At 34.0% G+C, this 18,329-nt stretch overlaps 1 protein-coding gene across 12 annotated transcripts in view; it reads right to left on the reverse strand.

The window, feature by feature from the left end:
• Positions 1 to 1,763: 1,763 nt before the first annotated feature.
• Positions 1,764 to 18,329, reverse strand: part of HACE1 (HECT domain and ankyrin repeat containing E3 ubiquitin protein ligase 1) — a 124,468-nt gene continuing 107,902 nt past the window's right edge. For 10 of the 12 annotated variants that reach the window (XM_054491401.2, XM_054491400.2, XM_054491398.2 and 7 more), the window contains 5 exons: positions 18,021 to 18,152; positions 12,193 to 12,291; positions 11,840 to 11,910; positions 3,969 to 4,082; positions 1,764 to 3,430 (listed from right to left, as the gene is read on the reverse strand). In XM_054491401.2, the coding sequence (XP_054347376.1) occupies positions 3,328 to 3,430; positions 3,969 to 4,082; positions 11,840 to 11,910; positions 12,193 to 12,291; positions 18,021 to 18,152 (519 nt within the window). In that variant the 3' untranslated portion in view covers positions 1,764 to 3,327. Of the gene's footprint in view, positions 3,431 to 3,832; positions 3,907 to 3,968; positions 4,097 to 11,839; positions 11,911 to 12,192; positions 12,292 to 18,020; positions 18,153 to 18,329 lie in introns of all 12 variants that reach the window. The other 2 variants (XM_063666456.1, XM_063666458.1) reach the window with 2 other exon arrangements.

The raw sequence follows: 18,329 nt of genomic DNA on the forward strand, positions 1-18,329 counted from the left end.
CACGAACAAGTGGATCCCTAAGATATAAATTCTTAGGATTTTTGTGTCAAAGACTATGTGTACATTGAAAAAATCTGGTGGTGCTACCAAATTGCCTTCCAAAGAATCTGTACCAATTTACAATCTAAGGGAACATTTCTGATCAACATAGATTCTTTAAAGCAGACTCCAATGCTTTCAATGGCCAGGAAGATAACATAGAGTAGTGAAGCATGCTGGGCTAAGAAAATGGCAAACTGGTCAGCTGTGGTGGCATAATCCCAGCACTTTGGGGAGGCTGAGGCGGGTGAATCACTTGAGGTCCCTAGGGGTTCAAGACCAGCCTGACCAAGAAGATGAAACCCCATCTTTATTAAAAATACAAAAATTAGTCAGGTGTGATGGTGCATGCCTAAAATCCCAGCTACTCAGGAGGCTGAGGAGCAGAATCACTTGAACCCAGGAGGTGGAGGTTGCAGTGAGCCGAGATCATGCCACTGCACTCCAGCCTGGGCAACAGAGTAGAAAAAAAAAAAAAAAAAAAGGGTAGAAAAAAGGGGGGAGGGAGGGGCGAGAGGGAGAGAGAGAGGAGGAAATGGCAAACTGGAGAGGGCATTTAGTTATTCAAAGCAGCAGCATTTACTCAATTCCAGAGTAATAATAATGCTTTGTAGGAATATGCACCCATGCACCCAATATTGTCAGATTGTCTCATTGCTCAAAGGGACCCAAAACTCCTGACTTCCGCATGAAATCTTCAGGTTTTGTAAAATGTTGATAACTCATTCAAAATTTTAGAAACAGTATGACAAACAAAACATGTGAGTAGGAATCATCTCCTGGGCCTCCAACTTGTGACCTATCCTTTAAAGCTTGTGTTTCCCCTGATACCCAAAAGACTGCCTGAATAGTAGAGGCTGTGTTCAGCAGATTATTTCCAAGCTGGGATTTCCTTCTATTACATTTTGTTTTGGGGTTAACTCGAAAATGGATTTTATTAACTATGTGGTTAATAACTATCCCCTCAAACTACTTGGATAACTTAATCTACTCTGCCCAGATAGTTTCATTAATCAGTTTCCTATAATACATTCCCTTGCTTTATATTCGAGTGTTTTATTTCTGTTTTCTTCCTTATATGAAACTACCACATTTTAAGAATTGAGTCATTTTCCCATTAATATAATCTTCTTTTTCCCAAAGGAGAAAAGCTAATCATTTTTCTATACTACCTTGCATTCAACATACCCATCTACATATAGAAGAAATCGTGGGAATGGAGTAAATTAGAAAGACACTACCTCGAAATAGTATTTCTAATCTTTATAAAATCTCTTTATATTAACTACACTCTTATTTTAAAAATGTGAAAAAATAAATCCTAAAATAACCAGATCTAGATTTTAAAATATTCAAGTTCATGGTTAAAATACTATTTTATATATATGTATTGGGTGTATATATATATGTATATGGGTATATATATACACATGTATGTATATGAATATATACATATATATATATATTTTTTGAGACAAAGTCTCACAGGCTGGAGTGCAGTCACATGATCATGGCTCATTACAGCCTCGACCTCCTGGGCTCAAGCGATCTCGCACCTAGCCTTCCGACCACAGGCACATGCCACCATGCCCAGCTTATTTTTATTTTTTTGTAGAGATGGGTTCTTCCTACGTTGTCTAGGCTGGTCTTGAACTTCTGGGCTTAAGCAATTCTCCCACCTCAGCCTCTCAAAATGCCGAGATTATAGACATAAGCCACCACACTCAGTTATTTAATATTTTATTATCTATCTCTTTTACATAACTACTTGCAAAAAAACTAATATGACAAAGCCAATGTATTGTATGGTTATAAACAGAAACATATCTGTAAACATTAGTATTATAAGCAGTGTAATATTAAAGGTGGTTATCTATTTGAAAACTCAGAAGGCAGTGACTTCTACAATTAAATTTCAAAAAATCAAAACATAAAACATTATTAGCTTCAGTTACTATAAATAAAGCATCTGAATCTTAATTTTAGAGCTAATGGTAACTTTTAAATAATCCCTAAATTTCATGTAATCTGTTAAGATATATTTTGTTAACATTTAGAAAAGACAAGAGAACAAGAGAACCAAAACCAATGAATTAAAGGAGCTTTATAATTTAGCAAAACTTTCAACTTACATGTCTCCCAAACATTACTAACATAATGACTGCTTATGAGAAAATCTGCATATGTCATTCCACAAACAGTAATGTCATTAATATTCTATTTTTAGTTTCCAAGGGAAGATCCTAAACATTACAAATCCTTCTGTTAGCATTTCTTCGTGTATGCATGTTCCTACTTTCTGTTCAAACATATGCTGTAACTATTCAAGTACGTCTTTTCAAAATAAAACTGATTAACCACCCAAAAATTCAAAAACCCAACATCCAAGTGATATTAGGCACATATCACTTGAACTTGACATTTTAATGACGAAAAGCAAATTTAAGAAGCAAAAAAATTAACATATTTAAATTATAATTTGCACATCAGATTACTTTTTCAGATGTGTCAGAGCTCACAGATAAAAGTAATGAAAAGAAATGTGGTAAAATACATTTTAATTTTACCTTCATTACAAATTAAAATGAGGCATAAGAAAAACATTGAGACCATAATATATACATATGGAAAACTGGCCACTGAAAGATGCAAATAATTCATACAATATAGCGTAAGCTTTAATATATAAATTAGATGTCATTTCATCAACTGTTAGTATCATCAGTCTAAATTTTACAATATATATTAAAATATTAAAATGCTAAAAAAATCATTGCAATATAGAATACACTGTGGGAAAATACATATTTGTGGCTTTATAGATAATCTAACTTAATCCATTCTATACAATAGTTTTCTAAAATATAAATGGCAGTTTACATGCAAAAGAACATAGCAGCTGGATGACCTCATATAATATATCAGAAATTAGGAGAAAACACCCTTTTAACAAGACAGTTACATAGCAGAGGTGGAATGTAGAATCAGATTTTGCCTTAATACAATCTTGGATAAAATTAATTATGAAAAAGGACAGTCTCTATTACTTTCAGTTAGCATTTTAAAAAATAAAATCTACTGTGATTTTTTATTTTCTAATTGTATCACAAACAGAGAAAACAAAAAAGGGAAAAGAGAGAAACAGAAAACCTGATGATCCTTTATAAATTGGAAGCATCAGCCCTGCCTATGGGTTGCAGTCAGGCTGCTTTTTTGTTGACATTTTCCCAAATTACTTCTGCCATTCTGAATTGTGCATCAGTAGTCAGATGAGTTTTCCAGACTTCATTATGCCATTGTGTAACCATAGCTGCCACAATGTAGTGCCACAAGAAGTCTGTCCTTGAGTATTTCTTTACTTGGGTATTCAGGTAACTTCAGCATGTTGATGCTTTAAAAGAAAAATACACCACCATTAAAGAGGAAATCTATAAAATTTCTGATTGTTTTGTCTAGCAGTGAAAACACTACTCATAATTAACATAAAATCATCCTCCCAAATTTGCATTCAGATTGAAAAACCCTAAAGTGGTATTTAAAAAGAAGAAAAAATCTGCTGCATTGCAGTTTCTTTCAGCATGCAAATGCAGTGGAAGAAAATACATTCCTTTCAGCTTAAAATAAATAAGCAATAGGGCAATTTAGTTTGAAGTGATGGTGTGTAACTCAGTGCTACTTATGATAGTGTAACTTTAGTGATACTTGAACTATAGTCAATTAAATTGTAGGGAGTCAGGGTTTCCTCAAACATTTTCCCTACCAAAAACAGGGGCACAAAAAACTACATAATTACTTATCAGTGATTCCAAAATCCTGGAGAGAGATCACAGCTGAGGTTTTCTTCTCAATGCAGCAACAGTTAGACCTCTGATCATTCAAAATTAATCAAAACAATTTGTAAAGCATTTAAATAAACCAAGTCAACATACCATGTGCTTGAAGTTGGTAAAAGATTTGGAGTATATGGCACAGCAGCGATTGTAAAGTTTTGCAATCCACTTCCACCCATGATATTAGCAAACCCACCATGTGGGACCCTGGAACTAAGAGTTTATATCTTAATACACTGTAATAATGAATGAAAGATATTTGTGACAGATAAATTTCAAGTTCTAAGTTAGGGTAGGAATATATCCAACTCTAGGACAATGACAACACGACATTTTTTAGTCTACGAAACTGCAATTCATTACTGTAAGTTGCTTTGTGATTAGTTAGCAAGCTTCCATGGAGACACCCCTCCACATTTCCATAAGCTATACTATGCTTGCAACTGGCCACAGCACATACCTCAATATTGCATTTAGCATGCTACATTTACAATTATTTGCTTTCATGTGGCTCTCTATTGAAGTGGGGCTGATTTGAGGGCCCAAACAAGTCATATTTACATCTATATCCCTGGGGCTAGCAAAATGCCTGGAGTAGACATTCATTAAATGTTTGTTGAATAGATTAATATTTGATTGACTAATTCAAGCAATAAATGCTCTGACATGTAATCCAAATGATTTCCTTGTTTGTGAAAAATATCTAGGCCCTAAAGGTTTGTTTTGTTTTTTATAGTGGAAAAACTGAAAAATTCTTTATGCTCCTCTTTGATTTGATATTCAGAATATCAAATATATTTTTCAAACATCACCTAACATAATGAGGCCACAGGAAGGCTAACATATAATGCATAACACATCAGTAGAAAACTTAATCTTGGGTACATGGCTGTAGAGGATGTAATTACAACTTCTCAACTTCTATATACATCAAAAAGAAAATTAATATTTCTTCTAAAGTTTGCCCGTGTATGTATCATGATTAAACTGATACAAAAAAATTCTATTGCTTTTAAAATGAGGTGCTGTAGTGCTTTTTGGATAAATTAGAATAATGACAAAGGAACATTTAGTGTATAGATTACTAAATACATACTTGCAAACATCTGAATAAAATTTAAAATACTTTCTTAAAAATATGATTTATAACATAAAGCATAGTTTAGTTCACTTAAAAAAAAGTTGAACCTCAAACAGCCTAAACAGTCTAGAAAAAAAGAACAAAGGTGGCAGACTCACATATCCTGATTTCGAAACTCATTACAAAGCTGTGGTAATCAAAACAGTGTGATACTGCCAAGAAAAGAGACATATGAACCAGTAGAACAGAATAGAGGCCAGAAATAACCCCTCACATACATAATGAAATGATTTTCAACTAGAGTGCCAACAACATTCAAAGGGGAAAAGACAGTCTTTTCAACGAAGTGTGTTGGGAAAACTGGATATTCACTACAACAAAAATGAAGTTGGACCCTTACTTTACACTAAGTTACTTAAAAACTAACCCAAAATGGATTGAAGACCTAAATGTAAGAGCTAATACTATAAAACTCTTAGAAGAAAATATAAGGGAAAAGCTTCATAATACTGGATTTGGCAATGATTTATTGAATATGACACCAAATTGATATCCAGAACATACAAAGAATTCCCATAGCAAAAAAAAACAAAAAACAAAAAAAAAGCCCGATTAAAAATGGGCAAATAATTGAAATACACATTTCTCCAAAAAAAGATAAACAAATGCCCAATAAGCACATGAAAAGATGCTCAACATCACCATTTACTAGGGAAATGCCAATCGAAACCACTTCACACTCATTAAGATGACTATCGGCAAAAAATCAAAAAAACAAAAGACAGAAAATTACAAGTATTGGCAAGGATGTGGAGAAATTGCGCTGTGAATGTAAAATGATGCAGCCTCTGTGGAAAACAGTATGCAGGTTCCTCAGCAAAATTAACAGAATTACAATACAGAATTATCATATGATCAGGCAATTCCACTTCTGGGTATATATCCAAAAGAACTGAAAGCACGGACTTAAAGAAGTATCTGCACATCCAGCAGCATTATTCACAATAGCCAAATGGTAGAAGCAACCCAAGTGTCCATCAACAGATGGCTGGATTATTATTTAGCCAAGGGAGTATTATTTAGCCTTAAAAAGGAAGGAAATTTTGATATGTGCTACAAAATGGATGAATCCAGAAGACCTTATGCTAAGTGAAATAAAGCAATCACAAAAGGACAAATATTGTATGATTCCACTTATATGAAGTTCTTAGAGTAGTCAAACTCGTAGACGTAAAATAGGTGGTTGTTAGAGGCAGGTGGGAAAGGAGGATGGGGAGTTAGTGTTTAACGAGTACAGTTTCAGTTGGGAAAGATGAAAAAATTCAGGAGATGGATGGTGGTGATAGTCACACATTAATGAGAATGCACTTAATGCCACAAAAGTGTACACTTAAAAATTGTTTAAATGATACATTTTATGATACACATTACACACACACACATACACAAACGGTTGAAAATATGCACCAGGATTGTCTATTTGAAATCACTGATATGTATACATCCACAGGGAAAAAAACATTTAACAATCCAATATGAAAGAATCCCTAAAAACAGCAATTTTCTCTTCTATCTGGGAAGTCGTCTGGTTTGGTTTACTGATGAAATTCTTGAGCTTACTTTAGTAAACCAAGGCAATATTAAAAGTATGTCTGAATCTTGCTTATAAGACACTAATGCATAAACAATTCCTACTAACAGCAAGAGAATATATACAGAAGACCTGGCTATATCTCTTTGTAAGTTGAAATAAAATTCAACATTAGTTAATTTATAGATTTAACTTTTGCCTAAAAAATTAACAAGGTGACCAAACATAAAAAGGGATAAAAATTAAGCCGTTCTGAATTTCCTATGATGTTGAATTTCAAATTAAATGTAACTATTTTATCAAGGCAAGATGAGAAAATAAATGTTGACATTGATTTTTATACAAATTATAGCACAGTATTTCAATATCAATATGATCAATCTAATGTCCTCCACACAAGTAAATTTTGAACTGTAAGTTAAAAATTCAGAAGATCCTCTAGTTTTAACATAATTAAAATTATTCTATAAGCTGATAAACCATTCCTGAAACTTTATTCCTCTTTTCCTGCACTATGAATAAATGTGGCTGGCCCCATACTTATATAATCAGATCTGATCATGTTAAGATCATAATTCATCAGGCATAAGTATATATGAGAAAAATAAATAAAACAGTCTTTGGTTGAATATTGTGACACTTAGATTATGCAGTATAAAATTACAGTAAACAAAAATGGCATATTTCTATTTTATTTAAATAGTAATTGGCCAGGCGCGGTGGCTCACGCCTGTAATCCCAGCACTTTGGGAGGTCGAGACTGGTGGATCACTTGATATCAGTAGAGACCAGACTGGCCAACATGGTGAAACCGCGTCTCTACTAAAAATACAAAAACTAGCCGGGTGAAGTGATGTGTGCACCTGTAATCGGAGGCTAAGGAAGGAGAATCGCTTGAACCCAGAAGGTGGAAGTTGCAGTGAGCTGAGATCAACCACTGCACTCCAGCCTGGGCAACAGAGCAAGACTTCATCTCAAAAAAAAAAAAAAGAAAGAAAAGAAAAAAAAAGAAAGAAATCAGCCAGACACAGTGATTCGTGCCTATAATCCCAGCACTTTGGGAGGCCGAGGCAGGTGGATCACTTGAGGTCAGGAGATCGAGACCAGCCTGGCCAACATGGTGAAACTCCATCTCTACTAAAAATACAAAATTAGCTGGGCATGGTGGTAGGCGCCTGTAATCCCAGCAACTCGGGAGGGCTGAGGCAGGAGAATCACTTGAACCTGGGAGGTGGGGGTTGCAGTGAGCCGAGATTGTGCCACGGCACTCCAGCCTGAGAAACAGAGCAAGACTCTTTCTCAAAAAAAAAAGAAATCATCAAGTCTGATTCTTAAGGGATAATGACACAGTAAAACATTTAAGATGGCCTTATAGAGCAACAAAATATTAATGTCAATACTATAAAAATATTTAAAAATCACTTTTTGTATTAATTCTTGGTTCAACAATTGGAACACATTTGATTTTTCAGTAAGGTTGCACTAAATTATACTACAGACCTGTAGAAAGATACTTCAGTATCTAAATATAAACTAATACAGAATCAGAATTTTCCAAAAATTAAAAAAGAAAAAAAATTTATACTTTTGGTTTTGAATGACAAGTACTATACCTATACTAATGACTGGGAGTTCGAGGTAAAATTTAAGATTTTAAAAAGCTTAAAACTTTCTCAGTTTGAACTCAAAATATAGAGCTCTAATTACACTCAATGTTGAAAGGTGGATTCTTCAGTCCAAGGGTGAAGCTAGCTCCATGTTGTTTCCCCTCAGCTTCCTTGGCTTCTACTCTTCACCCACATCTTTCACCTCCATTCAAGTGTGGATTTGCCACACTTCATAACTAAATAAATAGCACACCTCTTTTCAGCATTGCTAACAATGACGGTACTATTTAAAGTGGAGAAGCCTTGCATATTACTAATTCTAGTGTTTTACTCTAGGAGCAGCCACCTAAGAGACAACTTAGTACTAAAAAACTTGAATAACTGATTTCTGCATCTTAAAGACTCACACTGACCAAATCATGGGGAAAATATAATAATTCACTAGATGGTGTTGAAGTATAAACCATTTAGAAAAATATACTTGACAACATAAACCAAAATAAGGTCCAGATGGTTTAAAAATTGGAATGTAAAAACAGAAATTATAAAAACTTACATTAAAAAATTTATATAAAAACATATATATAAAATCTTAGGGGTAGAGAAGGATTTACAAAAACCACAAAGGAAAGTAATGATAATCAATTTGGCAATATGGTAATTTAAAACTTTCAAGTTATAAATTTAAATTGCATGGAAATCTCTATATTTAACTTTGATAAACCAAGAAAATTCTTTGCAGAGTTAATACCCCTAATATATAAACAACACTTAAAACTGAATTTTTAAAAATGATTGTGCAACACCAAAGAATAAAGATAGGTAATTCATACCACACACAAAAAACTATATAAAATAAATTATATGAAAATAAAAATGGGCCGGGCGCAGTGGCTCACGCCTACATGTAATCCCAGCATTTTGGGAGGCCGAGGTGGGCAGATCACGAGGTCAGGAGATCGAGACCACCCTGGCTAACAAGGTGAAACCCCGTCTCTACTAAAAATACAAAAATTAGCCATGCATGGTGGCGGGCGCCTATAGTCCCAGCTACTTGGGAGGCTGAGGCAGGAGAATGGCGTGAACCCAGGAGGCGGAGCTTACAGTGAGCCGAGATGGCACCAGTGCACTCTAGCCTGGGCGACAGAGCGAGACTCCATCTCAAAAAAAAAAAAAAAAAAAGTAAAAATGACTATACCCTGTGCTGATAAAAGGAGTACGTTCTCTCATTCTCTACTGACATCAATAACCTTCTAGAAGATAAATGAACATGTATCAAGATTATAAAAATTTATATATTCTCATACACAAAAATTTCCTAAGAATTTATCCTCTATAATCAGACTGTCCCACAAGGATAGAAGCACAAAAATTCCTTATTCATAAATAGGAAAATTTAGCAATAAAGAATCAATTAAAGGAAGTCCCTAAAAATAAAACTAGACAGCCATTAAAATTACATAGATCTATAAATTGAACAATTTAGTAACACATTGCTAAATTCAAAAAGTTATAAAATAACAATGGTTTTAAAAGTAAAAATTGTATATGTGTTAAAAATTCTAGAAGAATAACAAAAATGTTATCAGTGATTATTTTTAGGAATACAGACTGGAAGTGGTTTTTTTTCTCCTATCTGAATTGTCAAATTATCAACTTTCTTACTTAAAAAATATAATTATTTTTTCATCCTTTTTATTAAGTTATTCAAGCCTCTGAGTATTTCTTGGCATTCAGAGGCAAAAAACAAAAACAAAAAAAAAGTTTTTCGTTTATGTTTTTAGTCTATAACCTGTTAATAGTTATGTCTTATTTATTATTTATTATTATTATTATTATTATTTTTCAAGACAGGGTCTCACACTGTCACCCCAGCTAGAGTGCAGTGGCGCAATCTCGGCTCACTGCAATCTCCACCTCCCAGGCTCAAGTGATCCTCCCACCTCAGATTCCTGAGTAGCTGAGACCACAGGCATGCGCCACCATGCCCAGATAATTTTTGTATTTTTGTAGAGACGGTTTCGCCATGTTGCCCAGGCTGGTCCCAAACTCCTGACCTCAAGTGATCTGCCCGCCTCAGCCTCTCAAAGTGCTAGGATTACAGGCACTACTATAAATGTCTTATCTTTAATACCAAAACAAATCTTTAATACCTAAAACAGTGGAAAGGGTGGTAAGTTATTGACAATTCAGAGTAATAATTCCTCGTTTTAGTTATCTCTAAGCCATAAAAACAATATATTAAATTATTTCCATATTATCATAAAAATACTGCTTACTTGCCAGTAACAAACTGCAAGAGAAGTACCGTGCCCAGCCTATTTATTTATTCTTTAAAATTAGATTTATAGTGTGAGTCCAACTATTTTTCTAACTATACAGTAAAAAGACTAAAAAAAATAAGCAAAATGTTAATTGTATGTATCTCTGAATAGTGGGATCACTTAACATTAAGGATTTTAATTTTCTTCTATTTTCTCCATTTTCCAAATTTTCTACAATGATTAAACACTACTTTTAAAATAAAAAAAAAAATGGTTTTTAAAAATTATAGGCCGGGCACGGTGGTTCACACCTGTAATCCTAGCACTTTGGGAGGCCAAGGCGGGTGGATCACCTGAGGTCAGGAGTTCAAGACCAGCCTGGCCAAGATGGTGAAACCTCTTCTCTACTAAAAAAAAAAAAAAAAAAAAATACAAAAATTAGCCGGACGTGGTGGCAGTCGCCTGTACTCCCAACTACTTGGGAGGCTGAGGCAGGAGAATCGCTTGAACCCAGGGGGGCGGAGGTTGCAGTGAGCCAAGATCGAGCCACTGCACTCCAGCCTGGGGGACACAGTGAGACTCTGTCTCAAAAAAAAAAAAAATTATATATATGTATTTTATGTAGATATATATTCACAGTTATGCTTTTTAAATATGCAGAAAAAACACAGAAGTAAATATATTAAATTGTTTATAGTGGTTATGGCTGATGGGCTATGGTTTTTTTTATTCTAATTTTCTATTTTCTAACTTTCCTAGGAGAAATATGTATATTTATAATGAAAAAACCGAACTACATTTTCATAAATAGAAGATAAAATTGTTATCCAAAATGAAAATCAGACTTTTTTTTACATCTTTCAGAAATACAAGCTAAAAGATAGTTAAATCGTCTAGTTTTCTAATATCTATTATATTTAACTGGTTCCAAAAGTGAACTTTTCAGAGAAGTGTGGTACCACGAATTATTTTTTAGGCCATGAATCTTGACACTTTAAAGTTTACTTTGAATTACAGAAAAACTGTTGTGTATGGGTAATATAGAGTTAACCAGGATAAACCGAATTGCCTTACTATTAAACCAAACCAGCAATATACAAATATTAAAATAATATACAAATATTAAAAATTTGGCTACTATCATTGACCTACCTGCAGAGCGAAAAGATTTCCAAATTATAAAGTACAATATACTGATAATCCTAATTGGAGATGCTTTTTAATATATTAAGTAAACATGATTGCTCACTACTATAAATGTCTTATCTTTAATACCAAAATAAATCTTTCTTTAATACCTAAAACAGTGGAAAGGGTGGTAAGTTACTGACAATTCAGAGTAATAATTCCTTATTTTAGTTATCTCTAAGCCATTAAAAGCAGAATACATTAAATTATTTCCATATTATCATAAAAATACTGCTTACCTGCCAGTAACAAACTGTAAGAGAAGAACTCTCTCCTCTTGAGTAATGTCTTCTACAACTTCCCAGAACCACTAACAACAACAACAAAAAACTTAGCTCATATTTCAGAGCAATTGTGGACTTCTCAATACCAGAGAAATATGCAATATTCATAAAGCACATTTTATTCTATGAAACTCGTTTACCAAAACTGATTTCATGCAAAGCTTTCATTATGCACTATTCCCACAAGAATAATTTGGGTAAACACTTTACTTTGTTAATTAATGTAAATTTTCATCCAATAGTGCTGAAAAGCTTACAAAATTAAATGGCAAAACTTAACTTCATTCTAAGCTCTAGAGAAATTTTACCTGAATAACTGGATCTTCTCTTTCATAGCCACTTGTGTATTCTGTATTTTTTATCCAATCACTCACATCAATTTCTGGCATGCCAGAAAGCAGTAGCTCCTTGGGGGAAGAAGAAAAATATTTCAGTAATTTTCTTTAGGGAAAAAAGTTATTACATTTAAGTGGTAAATTTGCCTTAATTAGAAACTAATCCCACGTAAAACTGATATATTTTTGTGACAGTTCCCGCATGTCATCAATAACAAGCATTACATGAAAGAGAATCCTTGACGCTGATAATCTCAAATATTATAAGATGTGGAGATGTTTCCACATTGATACAATTTCATTAAAACATAAGAGATTATAGTTTATATGTTTATGTGTGAACATATGCAACAACAGTTTATATGTGCAAAAGTTTTATGAACATTATCTTTGGTTTACTTTATATTTTTACAATTCTTTGCAATTTTGTTAACTTCTGTAAGGAGACAGTATTCTCAACATGAAAGTGACAACAAAGACCTGAATAAATACTTGACTAAACAAGGGGAAAGTCATCAAGAAATTCTTGTCATGAGGAAAAAGGAGGTAATATAAAAATAGTTACGATTTTTAAAAAAGATTTAGGCCTTTTAGGAATTCAATTCTGGAATAATTTGGATCCTTTAAAGTCACTTTTCTCCAAAGTCAAAAAAATGCAATTTTCCTAATGACTTGATAGGTTTCTTTTATCCAGGAAGATCATCAAAGACACAAAATCTCAATCATGTAAGTAAAAATGAAATTAAGAATGGCAAAGTATTTACCTTTTTGTTTTCCAAGAGAAAAGAGGACATGAAAAGAGCTTGTCCACTTCTCTGAATCAGTCCATATTTCACAGTTAGAGATGCTTACATAGTCAGGGGAGGCAATGATTGGCTTACACTTTACATAGATGAGCCAGAACATCAGGATTTCCTTTTTTTTTTGAGACAGAGTCTGGCTCTGTCACCCAGGCTAGAGTGCAGTGGCGCAGCTCACTGCAAGCTCCACCTCCCGGGTTCACGCCATTCTCCCACCTCAGCCTCCCAAGCAGCTGGGACTACAAGCTCCTGCCACCATGCTCAGCTAATTTTTTTGTAGTTTTAGTAGAGATGAGGTTTCACCGTGTTAGCCAGGATGGTCTCAATCTCCTGACCTTGTGATCCACCCACCTCGGCCTCCAAAAGGGCTGGGATTACAGGCGTGAGCCACCGCACCCGGCCAGGATTTCTTATTACAGGGATGTAGATACCCTGTGATTCAAAATCATGTCTCCTATAGTACTACTCATAACATATACCTGACCTGGTACCTTAAATAAGATTGATATAAGGCAACATCTGAGAACTCTTGAGGGCTTCCGAGATCTACTCAGTGGGTCCATGAGGTTCTCCCTTTTCCAACTCATCTGTATGAGGTTGAGTTTTCTTCATATGTTTCAACCAAACAACTTAACAAAACAGATTATACACAAAAGCAGTTATAAGGGCCCATTTGTCTTCTATTAAGCTAGACATTAAAGAAATTTGCAAAACTGTAAAACAGTACCAGTCTTCCCACTGTTTCTGTTTTGTTCTGGAAAATGCAATTTTAGTTTTTCAAATGTTCTCTATGTTAATATAATAATGGATTATTTTATGTGAATAAAATATTTTACATTTCTGTTTTAATTTGAAGTACAGTAAATATCCATTGACATAACCCACATAAACAAAAACTCTTTTGTTATAAGGGGTCCTAAGATCAAAAAGTTTTAGAACTGCTAGTATAGGGTGTGTTTTAGTCCTAGTCACAGTGTTACAGAATCCTTTTCCTAGATAAAGACAGTCTAGTCTACATTGACCAGCCCCAAATACATTCTCTAGCTTCCTTTGCACTGCAGACTGGCTGCTTTGCCTGCTGGCTGTCTTGCCAGCTGGCTTCGGTCTGGGTTTGGAGCCTGGGAAACACAGGCAGTTAGTCTGGAGGTGAGAGTACTCTCTGCTCCCCCACTGCTTCAGCACCTCTTTGCAGTAGCTATGGTTCCTCAAGTATGGCTACCATCAGGTGGCCCCTCCTTGGCAGTTCTGGCTCCCACGGGGCTCTTCACAGTAATTCCTATACCTGTCTCTTCAGTCCTAGGGATGAAAAAGGCTTTCCCTGTTGCCAGTCTGTGGATGTCTCACTAGACATTGTTTATTCTTAACACTGCCCATACCTCTGTAATAGTCCCTTTGTTAAAGTTTCGATATTTGAACCATCTGGAGAAATTCTGTTCCCTGGCAGGACTCTGATATAGGTTTGCTAAAAGGGAGTGGGACAGGCTTTACGCATGTCTTACAATTCATGAGTTTAATCCTTTTCCCTTCTAGGCTGAAGATAAGCTTTCAATAATATTAAGTATGCTTTCATTATTCATAATTATGAATAAAAATGACTAACTATATTCTCTCAAGAAATTTGAAGCACTTCATGAATATCACATTAATTGTTATGATTTTTTTTGAAGAAGAAGAAAAAGAAAGGATCTTTATTATCCCATCTGGTTACTAAATTGACCAAAAACAAACAGATGAAATGACAATTCCAGAATAAAATGTACATATTCAGAAAAATATTTTAAGTCCCAATCAATTTTTTTAATACAACAAAATAATTGAATTCATCTGTTGGAACTATGTGTAAGGTATATAACTCATACTAATAGTTAGAAACTGAATCATGCAAGTATTCATAGCCATCAGCTTACCTAGCATCACACGATTCAGTGTTTTTATATTCTGGTTCTATCATGGATAAATTCACAAGCAGCACAGTATGGAAGAACAGTCCATAGTCATCTCTTGATGCCTTCTGTCTACAATGGATGACTATACCTCCAGTTGAGTACACTGGAGCTACTCGATACCTTCTCCTCACTAAAACTCTAGAATTTAACCTGAATCCTTTAACTCAGTTGCACATCTAGCTTAGATGTTTGCACCAAATTTTTTAAAAGTTTCCTTTCTCAGTGCAGCATAGCCCTCCCCTATGAAAGACACAAAGTCACACAAAAAGTTCTAAAGCCAAGTCCCTCTGATTACCCATGCCACCAAGAAGCAGACTGGCAACAGTGATGAGATCTGGGGTCAGGGAACATGGGTTCATAGCCTACCACTAACACATGCTCTATGACCATGAACAAGTTCCATATCTTCTTTGGCCTAGTTTTCTCATCTGTAAAATAGGGACAATAGTACTCACCTCAAGAGATTTTTTGTGAGCATTTTTAAAATTAATACATATAAAATACCTGGCAAATACTAAATGCTTAATAATTATTATTATCACTGTATAAATCAAGACCATGCCTACAATGTTGCTCTTCCCAAATGTGAATCAGCTCAACTTAGTAAAATCAGAGTCCAAGACAAACTAGGAACCTGATCTAAATTTTAATGCAAGAGCCACAATTAAAAACTTACCAGTAACAGACCTAAATGTGAAAGATAAAGGAATAAAGCTTTTAAAAGAAAACACAGAAAAATATCTTCACAGCTTTGGAGTAAGAAACAGTTTCTTAAACAGGACACAAAAAGCTTCTTCCATCAAAAAAAAAAACAAAACAAAAAAACCTGATAAACCGAACTATGTTAAACCCCAAAATTTTTATTCACTGAAAAGACCTGAGTAGAAAATATTCGTAATACATATATCTGATAAAAGACTCTTATAAAAGAATACATAAAGAGTCCTACAAATCAGTAAAAAGAAAAAAAACACAATAGAAAAGTGGACAAATTACTTAAATAGACACTTTGAAAACAGTACACAAATGGCTATAATCATAAAAGACGTGTAACTTCATTAGCTATCAGGTAAATACAAATTAAAATCTCAAGGAAAAACCACTACTGAATTACCAGAATGGAAATGAAAAAGATGGAAAATTATCAAATGCTAGTGAGAATGCAGAACACCCAGAACTCTCACACCTCCTAATGGGAGTGTAAACTGATGCATCACTTGGGAAACTATCTGCTCATATCTACTGAAATGGGGTACATGCACAGCCTATGTCCTAGCAATTCCACTCCAAGGCATATAACCTACAGAATGCATACTTATGTTTTCCTAAAGGCATGTTTGTAGCAGCAGTACTTCAAAGAGCCTGAAACTGAAAAGTACCCACTAAATGTTCATCAAGAGTAGAAAAGACTAAAGGAAACTGAAATGCTATACAGCAATTAAAATGAACAAATTACCAACTGCATGCAACAATATGTATGATTCCCACAAACAAAAACTTGAGCTAAGAAAGCCAGTTACATTCTATTTACATAATTCTAAAATAGGCAAATCTCGTCTATGATTTTAGAAGTCAGGAGAATGGTTACCCTTAAGGTGGGAGAATGACCGGAGGGGGGTGACAGAGTGACATATGGGGTGCTAGGATTTCTGTTTCTTCATCTGGGTGTTAGTTTCATGGGTATGTTCTGTTTGTTAAAACTTATCAAGCTATACATTTCTGATGTGTGTCCTTTTCTGCATGTATATTATAACCCAAAGTTTTATAAACTTATTGATGTCAGTAAATTACAAGGCAAAGTTTTCATCAATTATTTTTGTTGTTGCTATTTGTTTTTTACATACATATAGGTCCAGCAAATAACTAATGCTCTGTTTTGAATTTCAAAAGGCTAATTTAATCCAAGCACAGTACAGGAAAAGCCATATTTCAGTCAGGTCTAATAATGTAATAGCTCGAATAGTCCTCCATTTTTAAATGCTGAAAATCACTTCTATTGTTACATAAAAACTAGACAAATCTATGCTAACTGAAGCCATTAACTGTACAGCTTAAAAACAATCAAAAAAACCTCAAAACTTACATTTAATGAAACTAAATCACAATGGACTCCAAAATTAATTAGCAAATTTTGTTCACTACTATACTAAGATATACTATGAATGATAAATTAAAAATACTGATACATATGTAAAATTAAAGGTATATACCAGTATCTGTATCCATATACTAAAATGAAAGGCATGGGGTAAAACTAATTTTCTGAGACAGAATAAAAACTAAATAAAACATTTCCACTAATTTGGAACTTACTATTCCAAATTATATACTTTTAGATAAGAAAGCAGCTATATGCTATTTAAAATACTGTGCTTTATTAAGATTTAGACAACTCAAAGAGTTTAAAAATAATTCTCCAAATTACCAAAACTAAAGAGAAAAAGAAAATGGAGAAAAAATGCAGACATAAATCATATAAAATTAGAAATCCTGTTGGATCACAGTACAATAAAGGCAAATTAAAGTAGCAAAACAAAACATTCATTAGGGACTAGAGGATGGCAAAGACGATGGACTCCATAGGTTTGAAATAAAGAATTATAAAATTATATATATGGCAATATAAGAAACTGGAGAAGACAATACTACACAATAAGAAAAACCTTCTTAATTCTTTTTAGAAGTTTAAGAAGTTAGTATCAGCGCCCTTTACATCATGTGGTCAAATAAAAAATTCAGAAATAATGTAGAATACTGCGCATATAGGAAGACTGGCCTTCAACATCTCCCATACAGAAGAAACAGGAATATATTCCATTTTAGTTTGTCACCACCTCACCTCACTTCACATTAAGGAGTTGCTTATCTGGTTATTAAGCTTAAGAGACGCACATCCACAAATTTTTTATCAAATCTCTAAAAATGGACATTAAACCATTTTGTCTCATTTATACACTATTTCATTCATCATAGTACTCCACAATTATTTCTGAATTACATCAACTAGAGTTTTGTGTTGTTGTGTTACAACGTAAGGACTGATGTTTTTCCTTACCAATTCATATTCATCAAAAAGCTGTATGAGGGAGGGTGGAATGAACATATGAAAGCCCTGTAAAAAAGCATTGATCTGAGGCTGAATGGCTCTTGTCATTCGAAGTTCAGTAACAAGCTGGACGTACTCCGCCTGTTGAAAAAGAAGTTTTCATAATGACTTTTTAAAAACTTTTTACATACTTAACGTTAATATAATTATTTCTTACTTAAGAGGTAAAGGTTTAAAATAAAATTGACACCAACACTCATACATCTCAGCAAATCAGCAAGCCACCATTCACTAAGCTGTTGAGGAAAAAATTCCAGG

The sequence above is a fragment of the Pongo pygmaeus genome, chromosome 5 (assembly GCF_028885625.2).
Source record: "Pongo pygmaeus isolate AG05252 chromosome 5, NHGRI_mPonPyg2-v2.0_pri, whole genome shotgun sequence".
NCBI classification, from domain to species: domain Eukaryota; kingdom Metazoa; phylum Chordata; class Mammalia; order Primates; family Hominidae; genus Pongo; species Pongo pygmaeus.